General features: G+C 34.3%; 4 protein-coding genes across 10 annotated transcripts; 1 reads left to right on the top strand and 3 right to left on the bottom strand.

Annotated features, from left to right (window-relative positions):
* Positions 1-2,231: 2,231 nt before the first annotated feature.
* LOC105956377 (WEB family protein (DUF827)) lies at positions 2,232-3,558 on the bottom strand. Its single transcript, XM_012980228.2, has 2 exons — positions 3,311-3,558; positions 2,232-2,868 (listed from the first exon to the last, which is right to left on the bottom strand). The coding sequence occupies exons 1-2, from the start codon at positions 3,422-3,424 to the stop codon at positions 2,305-2,307; spliced, it is 678 nt and encodes a 225-aa protein (XP_012835682.2). The 5' UTR covers positions 3,425-3,558; the 3' UTR covers positions 2,232-2,304.
* Positions 3,559-4,294: 736 nt separating this feature from the next.
* Positions 4,295-6,918, bottom strand: LOC105956429 (integral membrane protein (Protein of unknown function DUF92, transmembrane)). The gene is made up of 6 exons (XM_012980279.2): positions 6,668-6,918; positions 6,043-6,277; positions 5,811-5,924; positions 5,311-5,533; positions 4,650-4,898; positions 4,295-4,551 (listed from the first exon to the last, which is right to left on the bottom strand). The coding sequence occupies exons 2-6, from the start codon at positions 6,186-6,188 to the stop codon at positions 4,420-4,422; spliced, it is 864 nt and encodes a 287-aa protein (XP_012835733.2). The 5' UTR covers positions 6,189-6,277; positions 6,668-6,918; the 3' UTR covers positions 4,295-4,419.
* A 552-nt stretch (positions 6,919-7,470) lies between these two features.
* Positions 7,471-9,693, top strand: LOC105956428 (AP-2 complex subunit sigma). The gene is made up of 6 exons (XM_088815701.1): positions 7,471-7,654; positions 7,760-7,858; positions 7,950-8,000; positions 8,680-8,853; positions 9,198-9,257; positions 9,450-9,693. The coding sequence occupies exons 1-6, from the start codon at positions 7,652-7,654 to the stop codon at positions 9,489-9,491; spliced, it is 429 nt and encodes a 142-aa protein (XP_088671827.1). The 5' UTR covers positions 7,471-7,651; the 3' UTR covers positions 9,492-9,693.
* A 71-nt stretch (positions 9,694-9,764) lies between these two features.
* Positions 9,765-14,507, bottom strand: LOC105956427 (uncharacterized). Of its 7 annotated transcripts, none has more exons than XM_088815699.1 (13): positions 14,035-14,507; positions 13,033-13,145; positions 12,880-12,937; positions 12,252-12,382; positions 12,012-12,165; positions 11,787-11,910; positions 11,647-11,692; positions 11,500-11,563; positions 11,332-11,383; positions 11,171-11,240; positions 10,798-11,073; positions 10,515-10,709; positions 9,765-10,320 (listed from the first exon to the last, which is right to left on the bottom strand). In XM_088815699.1, the coding sequence occupies exons 2-13, from the start codon at positions 13,111-13,113 to the stop codon at positions 9,973-9,975; spliced, it is 1,599 nt and encodes a 532-aa protein (XP_088671825.1). In that variant the 5' UTR covers positions 13,114-13,145; positions 14,035-14,507; the 3' UTR covers positions 9,765-9,972. The 7 variants fall into 7 exon arrangements, with proteins under 7 accessions (XP_088671825.1, XP_088671822.1, XP_012835731.2 ...); XM_088815696.1 differs by having other exon boundaries at positions 13,033-13,174; XM_012980277.2 differs by lacking the exon at positions 14,035-14,507 and adding an exon at positions 13,403-13,660.
* Between the last annotated feature and the right edge of the window lie 19 nt (positions 14,508-14,526).

The following is a 14,526-nucleotide window of genomic DNA, read 5'->3' on the forward strand; positions in this document are numbered from 1 at the left end:
TTCAAAAAAGCTGTTTTTTATTCTAATCAAGAATTTATTATTTAATTTTCTCAAAAAAAAAAAAGATTAATTATTTAATTACCTATTCAATTATGGATGCCACTAATTTATTTTAGATAATTAAAAGAAATAACCAGTCATATAAGTGCAGTGGATAAATCTCCACTCTCGTCCAATAACTCGCAAACCGTACAAGAGATATAGTGAAGCTACTGCGGGATTGAAGTTTCTGGAACGCACATTTTCAAAGAAGAAATTATAGAGTCAAATATTTAGTACTTTAGTCATTGTTTTTTCAGACAAACATTCACATAATTATCTTAATTAGTACGTTATTCAAATGAAATCGATATTTATCTAGTACTAACTCGAGCTCATGTGATGTAGAGCGCAATCTTATAACTGAGTCTCGACAAAAAATCGAGCTCATGTTCACTATCAATTATTTAAAAGCTCGCGAGTTGATTCACAATTTTAATCCTTAAATTCTTATTATAAATATGGAAATAATTAATATTCAATAATATTAATAATTATAATAAAACTCCAATGAAATATCATTGCAACACATAAGCGGGAAATCGGCTTCCATAGTTCCATACACATTACATAGTTTCATAAAAATAAAATAAAATAATATTATTGAATGAAAATATCCAAAATAATAATATAGGAGTACTACTTAATTATCATAATTATATTTTATTAATTAGGAAAAAATAAAAAAAGGCCATGCAAATGATTTGGTCACATGCGTGAACTAGTTATAAAAATATATATTTAATTAATTACTTCTGAACTAACATCATTGAGTGACAGAGAATATAACTCCAAAAAGCAAAATCGAAAGAAAAAAAAAATTCACTCATTTTAATTAATTTTATTCCTCCATACGACACAAATGATAGCATTGCACTTCCCGGAGAATATATATTTATCGAATAAATAAATAAATATAAATGGATAATTATATTTAATATAATATAATATAATAATACCAATATTCAACAATATAAGTAGGAGTACTTCTTGTGAGAAATGTAGCTCATTCATATTCAAAAAATTAGGGTTGCCTTTTCTTTTTCCTTTTTAAAAAAAAAAAATATATTATTATTATTCGGCATGAGACTATTGGATAGGTTCCGGAAGATCATAATGCGGTTCATATTCCCCGGCGGCCTCCCGGCTAGAGGTCGTGGCTCGCCGGGGCGGCAGCCGGCGGCACCAAGGCGGAGTTCATGTGACAGGGCGGCGGTGGATACACCAAAGACCTCATGCAGTAGTAGTTCGTATAATTACTACTCATCGAATTCGCACTATAGTGAAGCGATTGCCGATTGCATTGAGTTTTTCAACAAGTCTTCTTCTTCGTCGCAGGATTGTGCGTCGTCGTCTTTTGCCGGAAGAAAATCCGACGATGTTATTATCACATGGTCTAAATAATATTTCATGTATAATATAATATATATAATGAAAACTATATATATAGTTTGGTTTAATTTGTTATATGTATAAAACACACAAGTTTCTCATATGGTTATTTATATTTTTCCTATTTTATATATTGCTTATATATTGTTATTATATTTCTATATTTATGTATTTAGCTTATATCTAACTAATAATCAGTCCATTTCTTTGGATACTGTTTCAGTTATTAGTTGGTTCAATGTCATTTTATTAGGTAGCACAAAATATGGGAATTAGGATAGTATTACTATTATACCCTCAACGGCTATCCAAAATATATTATTTGAAAATACACGTAACACATTATTTGGTAGTAAATAGTTCATCTTTACAGTTTATATGTTCATTATTAATGTATGCATTGTATATATATACACACATACATGTGTGTGCGCATGGGCAGATAGGTTAAATTTTTTAGGGGTTCGAGGGCAGCGCACCCGAATTTTTTAAGAGTTATTCGCAAAAAAATGATAAAAAAGTATATATTTTTATTTTTATGCAAACACATGCATAATTAATATGTCATTTGAAAGTTTTTCAATTGACAATTAATGCATCAACAAATTGAAAACCAAAAAAAGGAGGGATTATATATATTGATGAAAGGCTAATGTGACCATAGTGTATATATATATATATATATATATATATATATATATATATATATATATATATATATATATATATATATATATATATATATATATATATATATATATATATATATATGTTACACATTGATAGTACTAGCTAGAAAATTTTGTTTCTGCAACATTAAATTTCACTCATTATTGAATTATTGAAAAATCAATTATTAGTAACCAAATTTACTCATGCAAATGCAACTTGATCATGAGAGCTCCCCCTCTTCTTCGAAAAAATCCCTCCGATGAACGGAATAAGTGGCTTCTTCTTCTTCTTCTTAAGAGAAGGGTGCCTTTGTAGCACCACGACCTCACTGCGATGCGGCGGTGGTGGTGGCGGCGGAGGCGGCACATCAATGACACGTGTCACCTTCGGATTCGCAAACGTCACACACTTCTTCTTTTGGAATTCAACTCTTTGATGATGATGATCATAATCACCACTAGTTATTGTTTCCTTCTTCACTTGTTCGATCGGTAGTTCTTTAGACCCCTCGACGAATTTGACGTCTTCTGTAGCGGTCCCTACTTCGTCCAATGGGAGTCTGACATGTGTGCGAGTCGCTGTAGTACTCTTCAAACGATGAAGCTCTTTTTTGGTTTGTTGGAGCTCGAGTTGTAATGAAGAGAGGTATTGTGCCATGTGGATGCTCTCTTGTTGAGCCTTTTGTAGGCTTTGTTTTGTTTCCTTTAATTCGGATGCTATTGTTGTTGTTGTACCATGCGCATGTTGGCTTGTACCATCCTGCATCTGTATTGGAAAAGTGAATAGTTTCTCATATAAATTAATTAATACCATTTTTCATAATTTAAATGATTATTTTAGCTAATTCTAGCCACAAATCTTTAAATTAGTTTTTCTTTTTGTCAATTTTCGTAATAAATCATGATCGGATAATTACTTATTTCAGTCAATTTTCCCTCCCTTCTCGAGTCAACAGATTTAAATCAGCTGAGTCAAATGGTTTAATTAACTGAGCCAAATGTGAAGGAGAAAGCGAGTGAACCAGCGTTATGAACTATAGCATTCGAGTATTTTTGTAATAAAAAAAGTACGAGCACTTTATTGAAAAAAGAAAAATCTTAGTACCTCAAATAATAATAAATCTCATGGGCTAGAGGAACTCGATAATATTTCAAATTTTAGCAATTAATTTAGATAAGGCTGGTAACTAAATTAATTATGTTCTGACCTCTTTGAACTTATTGGCGTAGATCTCGCCGGCGAGAACTCTCTCGCCGAACAACATGACCGCCTCTTTCACCGACCGGAACGGTGCGCTCGTGTCGATCTCCGCCCTATTCATCGTAGCGGCGCAGATTAAATTGTAGTAATTAATTAGTAGTTTATAATTATTTTGCAATAAAAGGGATTTTGTTGGGTATTATTTGAGGGGTGTGTGTGTGTGTTGCAATGAGTGGGAGTGTGTGTGTTTTTGATTAGTTAAGAGAAGGGGGGAGTGGGGGTTGGTTCGTTTCTTCGCGTCCACTTCACTAATATTCTGTTGCTCCTATGTATATATTTTGATTGAGTCTCAAGTTATATGTGGTTCGTTTTCACTTTTATTTATTTTAATTAATTAATTAATTAATGGGTGAGTTTTGATTTTATTTTATTTCAATGGATTTTATGGGGCCATATAGTTGAAGGGTCAATTGTTCTTGGCCCCACCTATGCTACTAATCCTATTACATACGGTAAACACATCTTGCATTAAAAGACGAAATTTCTCGCCACCTGATCCTGGCTCGACGTGATTTTGATGAAAGAATATAAATTACGGTAACTCAATGGATTGTTAGGGTAGCGGATATGGGTCTGTGCCTACAAGAAATGAACGTTATTGGAGTTGAAATTCGCACACTGCGATTGCCAGTACTCGATTCTAGGACCTACCGGTGGCTACAAGAAATGAACGTTATTGGAGTTGAAATTTCCACACTGCGATTGCCAGTACTCGTTTCTAGGACCTACCGTAAGCATATCTGATCGCATAATTTATCGGCTAAAGCGGTACACTAAACTCAATCCTTGATCATCTACTTTTTTATGGAGTTTTATTATTTATTAACAAAAATTACTTGGTACTTACTATAAATTTTGTCACGATATTATTTTATATTTTTTTCCTCCTTAATTAATCAATAAAAAAAAATAGGCCCAAAACAAATATATATAGTATGTTGCAGAGTAAACATATATATATATTTTCTGCAATTTATTTTTCATTAAATAGATGGTCTGTCCTAATATTATTTCATCCACTAGTACAAAATTACAACACAAGCACAAGTTTTGCCTTTAGAAAATATATGAGCAAGCAAATGAAGTAAGCACAGTTGTCAATAATACCGAGACGAGGTTCACTCCATTGTTGTCGAGTATACTCAGACCAGATATTCTCTTCACAGTCGGCCCTGGTTTCCCGACAACCTGCAATTTCGACCAAAACGTCAATTAACTACACTTCTAATATCATTTAAAAAAAGTTTGATTAATTCAATTATTAAAAGTATCCGTGTTATTATGACCTTATCTCGGACGCTGCAGAAGCCACTGTATTGGAGGGTGGCTCCAAGTAAAGAATCTATAACACTCCCGCACAATCCAGATAGAGCTGAAATCGGTATTAGCAGTAGCTGCTTTAAAGCGATATCGGAACTGCAGTTTGTCGTGACGAATCCTAACGCGACAAATGTCACTCCGATAACACTCCCCCCTGCTGCAGCTGCTACAAGCCCTGCCTTCGTCACACCCCCGTTTGTGCCCTTTCGAACCGGCTGATTTAAGTGAGAGAAACGATGAGAAATCGAGAGAGAGAGAGTAGTAAACGTTAATTACAGTAGTAAACGTTATTGCGTTTAGTACCCCAGTTTTATATCAAATTGCTAAAAAACTCCCTGTGTTATAAATATTAGCAAAAACCCCCTTATCATGCATTTTTTTAGCACACAACACCTTAAAAAGTGTGTACAGTAGAACCTCGATAAATTAATAACCTCGCTTAAATAATAATTTCTTACGGTCCCGACTCGGTAAAAAACGTACTAAATTATTAGCTCGATAATTTAATATTTCGCTAAATTAATAGAATTTTGTCAGTTCCGACTATATTAATTTATAGATGTTTAACTGTATTTAGGGGGGGCATGGGGAGTTTTCACCTTAAAAAAAGTTCGTATTTTTTGTCACCTTGAAGGTGGTAATTAAACGGGGTTGATCGTCGCTGAGAATCCCGAGTTCGGATGACCACGTGTCGCCGTTGCAGCAACAATATTGACCAATAATACCGCCGATTAGAAATGTTAACAGGCTCGATTCTTTTGAATTTAGACAATAGTCCTCGCTGCCCGCTACTGTCCAAACAGTCAAGACTAGAATCGTTCCGATGCCACTGTTGTAAATAACTTGTATCCTGTAAACAATTAAGCAATTCAAGAGCTATATCATAAAAAAAAAAGTTACGAAAATGCTGATTCGGCTCGTGAAAAAATCGAAGTTTCTTTGAGCATTGATTTTTTAGAATATCGTCTTTTTTTTTTAAGTTTCCGCTGCTAATTACTATGAAAATCCCGATCTTCTACCAGAGGTTCAGCTTATGCTATATAAACCACTTCCGGGAAAACGTAAAATGACTTCGATTTCTAGAATGTTGAAAGCACAAATTAAGAATCGCAATTTGTATAGAATACCAATTGCGTTGACCACCCTCCTTGAAATCGGCATCGACTTTTTGCTTTTTGTCCTCTCCAAATTTTGTGAACATCGAAGAAGTGAAAAAGAAGACAAGCAACACCGCCCCGAACCTACAATCCATATCAATATCATACATGAGAACATATATATATATATATATATATATATATATATATATATATATATATATATATATATATATATATATATATTGTGGAGAAGAAGGACCTGTAATTGACGGCAATGTGAATAGTCATGACTGCAAAACCAGAAATAGCTCCCGAAAAGTCGAGGGACTTCTTTCTATACGATCGGGCAGCAATTGCAGCTGAAATAATTGCAGCAATCAACGGTTGTACGAGATTGTTCTCCATTATCGCTTATTTATTTTGTCCAACTCCGAAACACCTCCAAATTTCGAAGCGATTGTAGCGCTTGATCGATCCCTTTCGACTCCACTCGACTGAAAATAATGGAGCAAAGAGAAAAAAGTATGACATCAGCACCTACATCATCATGTCCTTGTTTGATCTTTTAGGGCACAATCAAAATCAATTTTTTTTTTTTCAAATTGAACATGAGTTCTTCATATATAAATATATTATACACATCAGCAAAAAAATTGGAGCTCAACATCAAGCAGCAATAATCAATTAAATCTGAATAATCTAATATTGATATATATATATATATATTTTTTTTAATTTTCAGGTATCCATAATTTTTCTTTTCAATCGAACAAAACCAATTCAACCACACAATCACGAAGGCAATTATTTACAGTTTTATCCATAGAAAAAAAAATTAAAAAAATAACGATGATAATTACTTTGAATGAAATTGAAATCTTTACCTCGATTGAATCCTGAAAATCGCAATCTGAATCTCAATCTTGTATGTAGTTGTTGTTTTTTGACCAATGAATTAATTTGGGTAATGGCGTTCTGTGTTAGGTGGTTCGCCCACTAATTTTAAATTTAGACAAACAAACCCCTTTTCAATTTTTTTTTCTTTTGTTTTGGATATTAAAATGGAAAATGGGAATCTATGGTGAGAATCTAATTATAAATTGAACAAATCAAATTTTATAATAGAACCTAAGATGCACAGAAACTTTCGTAAGTGTTTAAAAATTGAAATTCCATAACACCTGTCCGAAACGTTTTAGAGTCGTTTTCGTAAGTGTTAGAAGTTTCGGGGACGGTTTTAGTACTAAGGAAAAAAAAATTAGAAATTCGTTTCCGTCCAGAAAATATAAGTCTATTTTAAATAAAGACAAAAATTTGTGTATTTTTCCGCACACTCGTTAGTTGAATATAAATTGTTAAAGACGAATTTGCATAATTGAACCTTTTCGATAGAGATTAATTGATTTGATTAGCTTTCTTAAATTTTTAATTTCTTTTTTTTATTCATAATTAAGCTAGGTTGATGACATTGCGGGAACTTCAGCTGGAGCTAGATACACTTTGATTCGGTTCGTTTCAGTCGATTTACCAACCGGATGAACACTGCTATGTAACTTTAACAATGTAAGGCGAATGTGTAAGAAACTACATAGTTAAAGGAGGTGACTGTAATTACGCTAACAAGAGGGGGCTTTTCATAATTTCACCTTACCCCAGGGGAGTGACTGTAATTTGCCCATAAATAAATAAATGAATAAGAGAAATAATTCGATAAATGGTGTGCAGCTTTGACCTTTGACTTGTCATCGCGCAATTGCTCTCCGTTCTAAAGCTTCAAAAGAATTTCTGCAATTTCAACAGCTGAATTTGATCTCTCTCTCTCTCTCTCTCTCTCTCTCTCTCTCTCTCTCTGTCTGTCTCTCTCTACAATGGTAAAAGTTGTTCGCATTTGCTAATCACTACTTGTTTTGCTGAATCTGTTTCTTACCACCGAATCAAATAATTCTGATATTTTTTTTCCTGATCGAAATCTGCAGATCCGATTCATATTATTACAGAACAGGCAAGGCAAAACTCGACTCGCCAAGTACTACGTCCCTCTCGAGGAATCCGAGAAGCATAAGGTCGAGTACGAGGTAATTTCCCCCCCAATTTAATCTGATTTTTTTCTAGGGCGGAAAGTTCTTTTGATTAATTAGAAATTTTATCAATCAATCGGTTTTTTAGGTTCATCGGCTGGTTGTGAACAGGGATCCCAAATTCACCAACTTTGTGGAGGTTAGCATTTCTACATCGTATTCGGATATCGATTTTTCGTTTAATTGTAGAAATCATTTTGAAGCACATACGACTATTGATGAGCATGGGCTATTGATTTTATTTTTAATTTGTCGAAACTACGATTAACTCAAAATTTTAACTCGATACAAGGGTTTCCGGATTGGCTTTTCGACATACTTGAGAATTCCGATTTTTCGTTGTTAGTTATTGAGTAGTTGTACAAAGTTGCAACAATAGTAGGTTAGTGGAAATGCTTTGAATGCGTGCATATCGTATTTCCGATTCATTCTGGTTAAAATGGAGTTCTCGAGTATAAACACCGAAATTAGTGAAAAATTAAATTGTACAATGTGAGAGTATTAGGGACTAAAGAATTTGTCTACATTTTGAATTAAAACCCGTAAAAGATTATTTTCCGAGCTCCTCGAGTTTTGGTCGTATTAATCATTTGTGACGAATTCGAGATAAGGTTAAATTTATACCAAAAGAAGTTATTTTCTTGTTTCTATCTATTTTCCATCTTCAGTTTCTACATTTGTAGGCTCATCGATTACGGGTGACTTAATTGCACTCTCCCGGAAGAATCTTTAATGTTGTCGCTCAGGACATATTGTTGTGTGTTTCCATTTCAATTACAATTGACCTATAATCCGTGGTCAACATATTTCTGTTGCAGTTCCGAACCCACAAGGTTATCTACAGGCGGTACGCTGGTTTATTCTTCTCACTGTGCGTCGACATTACCGACAATGAGTTAGTTTATTTGGAGTGCATTCACTTATTTGTGGAGATACTTGATCATTTCTTCAGCAACGTGTGCGAGCTCGATTTAGTTTTTAATTTCCACAAGGTATGTTTTGTTCCCCTTTCCTTATTTATTAAACTGCTTTAATTTTCCACTTTCTTTGCTTTGGAGAAGTTCAACACTTGGATTATAATTAATTGTATGCCGATTGGGATACTTTACGTTAAAGCTCCTCCGTACAACAAATTGATCTAGCTCTAGTGTATAGTGAAAAGAATCGACTCTTCCATTTTGTTTTTCGATTTTTGAGTGCTCTGAGGCTGGTCTAAGTCGGGCAGGGGGAATATAATAATGTAACATCGCTAAGAAAATCTCTGTTGTGATGTGTGGTAATATATGCAAAGTATGTCGTATGCTGAGTAATAATCTCTGTGTTGTATTTTCCAAAGGTGTACCTAATACTAGACGAGTTCATACTTGCTGGGGAACTCCAAGAAACGAGCAAGAAGGTAAGAACTTTCAATGACCTTATTATCTACTCTTTATTTGCTACAATATGTGTATACGCTACCCATAATTCTTGGTACGTGGGAGTATCCATATTGCATCTTAGGTCGAAATTAAGTGCTTTTCCTCGATCATTACATAATTTTTCTAAACACGAAATTTCATTTTCGTTTTCTTTATTTTACTAATTTCAGGCGATCATTGAGAGAATGGGTGAATTGGAAAAGCAGGAATAATGATTATTTCAATCAGCAACGCCCGATCAGGCCAGATTCGTGTAACTATTTGCTAAACATAGTCGAGTCTTGTTTAAGATATTCGGAAATATTGTTTGTAAAATTTGCTGTTGGCAAACTGTTCTTTTTGTTGGTGAGTTAAATGGTCAATTCGTGGAAATTCATTCAATTTGTGCGTTCATGTTTACGCATCATCTGATTATATTGTGTGTTATTCTTTTAATTGTGTGTGTTTTCCTTAATACATCATCATAAGACATTATTTGGTAAATATTTAGATAAACAACTTACATATGATTTATAATATTCATCAGGTGTATTTGACTGTGCCGAAATTTCGAAATTGTCACTAACAAGAACATATAATTATTTTTGCAAACATTTATATTGAAACTAATTAATACATAACTCTCCCCAAAAAAAAAAAGAACAAACAATGGTTCTAAAGTAGAAGCATATAATTGACAGTAATTTATCCATTTCAGAATCGCTGGTTGCACGGCAGCTGAAATTGCGGTACGTTTTCAGGGTAGAATACAGCTCCGTTTCTCTCAAATCCCAAACGAAGATTTTCTTGATGCGTTGTATTATTATGATATTGTTGATGATGGTGTTTCTTCACATTTAAAGACGAATTCATAGCCATAATATTATGCTGGTGCTGATGCGGACTCGAAAACTGTTGATATTTGGAGGCTAGTGCAGCGTGCACGTGCGGGAATATAGTATGAGCATAGTTCACCATGGAAGGCGCATCTCTTCCTCCTCCGTTATACCATGTCTGAAGCTGTGACGTAAAACTGCTGTTGAGAGTTTGCGGTATTTGTACCTGTAATAATAAAAAAAATCAGTCGTCTTTCATGATCATAACAAAGTCTGCCGTGTAAGTTTCTGAGCAAAATCATAGCAAACAATAATCATAAGTAAATTGCAGATTAGCTATTTATCTGAAAATGCATCATCGACACAATTTACTGATTTTTTCTTTTATAATTTTATTTTTTTATTTTTCAAGAAAATCACCTGTTGTGGTGCTAAAGCTGAATTATGAGCATGGAAAGTAGAGGAATAGCCATTCTGGGGCGGCGGTAAGAAAAACATGGCCGAATGATTTTGCGCCTGCATGTGAAATTGTTCGTTAATATGTACAGCTCCATTGACGCTTTTTCTTCCATCCAAACCACATACTCCGCTACCCAAAGCCAAAAAATCGTAATTCTGCAAACAAATTGTATTTCAGATGCAAAAAAATAATAATCATAGAAAAAAGATTGTCATTTAGATGGTATTGTCAATGAATTCACACCTGTTTTCTAGAACATAAAGCAGAGCTTTCGGGCCGATCTTGAACGGGCCTCTTGTTCAGAAATTCATTTCGTGTTTCAGCTGAATTATTTTGGATTTCAGCTGAAGGCGCGAAAGAAATACTGTCGTTTCTATCACCACAAGTTGTTACTTGAGTAGGTTTGTTATCCTCTACTAACCCTTCGTTTTTCTCTGATAATTGCAAGACCCGAATCAGACGACTTATGTACACATGTGCTGTACTTCTCTTCCATGACTTATTTGATTCAACAACAACCTGATAAGATCGTCAATATTTCAAATTTAGATGAATATTTACAACGATCTAATAATAAATTAAAATATAATAATCTTGAATGAGCAGAGTTGCAAACCGTTTCAGTAGTAATACTGTTGTTCTCAATTGCAGGTGCAGAATTAGCCTTCTCAAACCAGGGTGGGATTCTGTAAGTGGATTGACGTCAAATTAAAGAGTGCACGAGAAACACAGTTATCTACTTGCAAAAAAAATAAAAAAAACGAAAGAATTTTGTACCTTTTTCCGGATTCTTGTGGCTTAGAATTCTGAGGCGGTGATGGAAATAAACCTATATTTAGAAAATGGAGGTTACATTAACCGTAAATTACACGTAGATAAAGATCAAACTTAAAAGCGACTTTCAAATACCAATCTTGTTAGCTAACATTTTAATCGAAAAATTACCTTTATCTTTTTTAATGTCCATGGGGGGATAATTCTTGTCATATTGAATACCAGAAATTGCCGCCTGAAAAAACATCACCATCTTAGATACAGTATTTATCGAGGAGATATAACCAGCATAATAAAATTCTTTGAAAACAAACGTACCTGTCGTAGTTCAGTTGCATGTTCACCACTCGGGAATATCCTTGGTCTATCAAATTGATTAAACATAGCTAAATTTAAGAACCGAAGATATAACAAATATTGATGAGAAATGAAGAAGGAAGAAGTATTTATAAATGCACCTTTGAACAAGATTTATATCGGATTGGGATTCAACAATTTCTGGCGGTGAATTTTGAACGATACCTAAAGTTGATTTTGAGCCGATTTTGTTAGACTCCTCTTTTGGAGTCGGAATCACAGTATCTGTTCACAGTGGAATTTTAAATTGAGAAACACACAAATGAAGCAAATGAAAAACCATAAGAAAGAAAAACAAGAAAACGAAATAATTAATAAATGCAAACCTTCAACTGAATTATGAATAGCTGGAGATTTTGCTTCCGATACTTCATTATCCAATCCTGTCTGATTAGTTTTGTTAGAATCAAAGAACATTCCGGATAAAGCATATAAGGCTTCAGCAACTTCTTCTTCATCCTTTGTTATTTTTCCCTTCTTCTGCAAAAAAGAGTAAATTTCATTTATCATCCATTTTTGTCCGTAAATGAGAATAAAAAGTTTCGGAAACTGCAAATATTTCTAACCTTATTTTGTTTGGGTTTCTTTGTACTGTACTTTTTCCCGAGTGTTTCAACTCCATTCGACACGTGATGCTTTTTCCTCGAAACTGGCAAAGGTATTATAGTAACAGATTCGCGTCCTCGTTTTTTTACGGCTGCAAAATTAACAACAGAAAATAAACACACAAGAATTTAACCGTATCCAACCAATCGCTTAAGCTATTCATTCTGTATAAATCGATGCAATTGAAAAGACGGAAGATTTTAAAATCGAGCCAAGTGAAAGAAATTACTAAAATCAATTTTCGGTTTTCAATCTACAACAATTTCTTTTGAAGTTCATAATTTCTGTATCATATGAAACAACTGTAAGATTCACACATTACACACAGAGTACACACTTCAGTAGCACACAGAAAGTGAAAAAAGCAACACAGAATCTTTCCATTTCAATCAAGAAAAAGCTAAAAAGGGCAAAAAGGAAATTAAAATTTCAGAACACATAAACAAAAAGCAGAGTATTAAAAGACAGGAAACTTCTCATGAGACCCACCACTGCAGAAAAAGAAACACACTTGAAAATCAGTGGGCTCCCACTAATTATCTTCACTAAACCACAATTAAAATGTAATTAATCACAATAATTACGCACCGGAACGTAGCTTCCTAGGAACAGAGGCATGGTTAACTGCACCACAACCATCAAGAATCTGCAATAATTAATTAATTAAAAAAAAAATTAAAAAAACACAAAACTACCATTTATTAATTTAATTCCACAATTTCACAGTTCTGAAGCATTTACCGTTCTGGGCAGTTTGTACTTCTTGCCTGTACTGGTACTCGGCTGAGATTCATCTTCACCGTCGAATCCAACAGAACCCATCTCCACCGTCAAATCCGAAAATTGAGTTACTTCTACAGAAAACAGGGGGAGATAACTTCAACTGAGAAGAAAAAAAAAAAAAAAAGATAACACAAAATGAAAAAAGCACACACAAAAGAAGAAGAAGAAGAAGAAGAAGAAGAGGCATAAAAATATACATATATACACACAATGCGACACGTATCGCAAACACCCAAAAACGTATCACCAAACACGAATACACCACCGATAAAGACAAAGAATCCAACGGATGGCCCCTTTTTTTCTTTTCTTTTTTGTTGGTTAGTACCGTGAATTAAAAACCAGCTGAAGGAGGATGTTTTCGTAATTTCACCACCAGATGTATGTTCTGATCACTACACCGCCAAGGGAAAAAACGCTTATTGAAAGTTGAAACCGACTGAAAATGGAGTAGATCTTCAACATTTGGTGTTTGATTTCTCTCTCTAGATGACGATGATGAGAGAGAAAGAGAAAAAAAGGATATGGCAGAAAAGAAAAAGTGATTAGTGTCCTTTTTATTTGGGGGATGTTCAGGGAATCAGGTTCTAACGCAATAAAAGTACACACTCATTTACTCACTCACTCTCTCTCTCTCTCTCTCTCACACACACACTTTACTTTCTCTCTCACACAGTCACGCACACACACAACACGCACAGAGATGGAAATGCAAAGAGTTCATATGATCAGAATATTAAACATAGAGAGAGAAAGTGAAGATGAACATCATTAGTTATGCGTTATAAATTCTGGAAAAATGTGTAAGATCAGAGTATCAGACGATAAAATTAAAAAATTAAAATTAAAATTAAAAAAGGAAAAATGTTTTATCCTCTTTGATATGCAATTAATTGCAGCTTAACTCTGATTAAAAATTGGATTAAAGAGAAAAAAAATAGAGGAAGAAGATAAAATTACCTTTTGCTTTTTTTCTTCCTTTTACTGAAATTTATGAGAGAGAAAATTGAATCGGAGACGGAGAGAGATGAGAGGAGAGCTTTCCGATGCTGCAATGTACGGATTCAGCAGCTAAAAACAACACACTCACTGTGTGTTTAGTGTGTGCGCAGAGGTTCCACACTCGTTCCTAAGCAGACGGGGGGAGAAACGAAGAACAACCGTTTGCGTTCTGAGATTATAAATAACGACCGCCTGATGACGTCATTTTTGGAGATCCGACGGGCTGTAACAACCGGGTCGGGTTCAGTTCACACCAGCGGGGAAAAAGAGAACGATGGTCCGACGTGGCCGCCACGTGGACAGTTGTGGGATATCACGTGGGTTTTTGTTGCAGCTGTGGATGGAAACGGACGGCTGAGATTGGATATTTGATGACGTGGAAATTGGAGATTTTGTATTAATAAATTGGTGATTTTGAAATGTGGGGGACTGCGAGATTTACTCGGCGAG

The sequence above is a fragment of the Erythranthe guttata genome, chromosome 3, assembly GCF_056151865.1.
Source record: "Erythranthe guttata isolate IM_541 chromosome 3, IM_541, whole genome shotgun sequence".
NCBI lineage: Eukaryota > Viridiplantae > Streptophyta > Magnoliopsida > Lamiales > Phrymaceae > Erythranthe > Erythranthe guttata.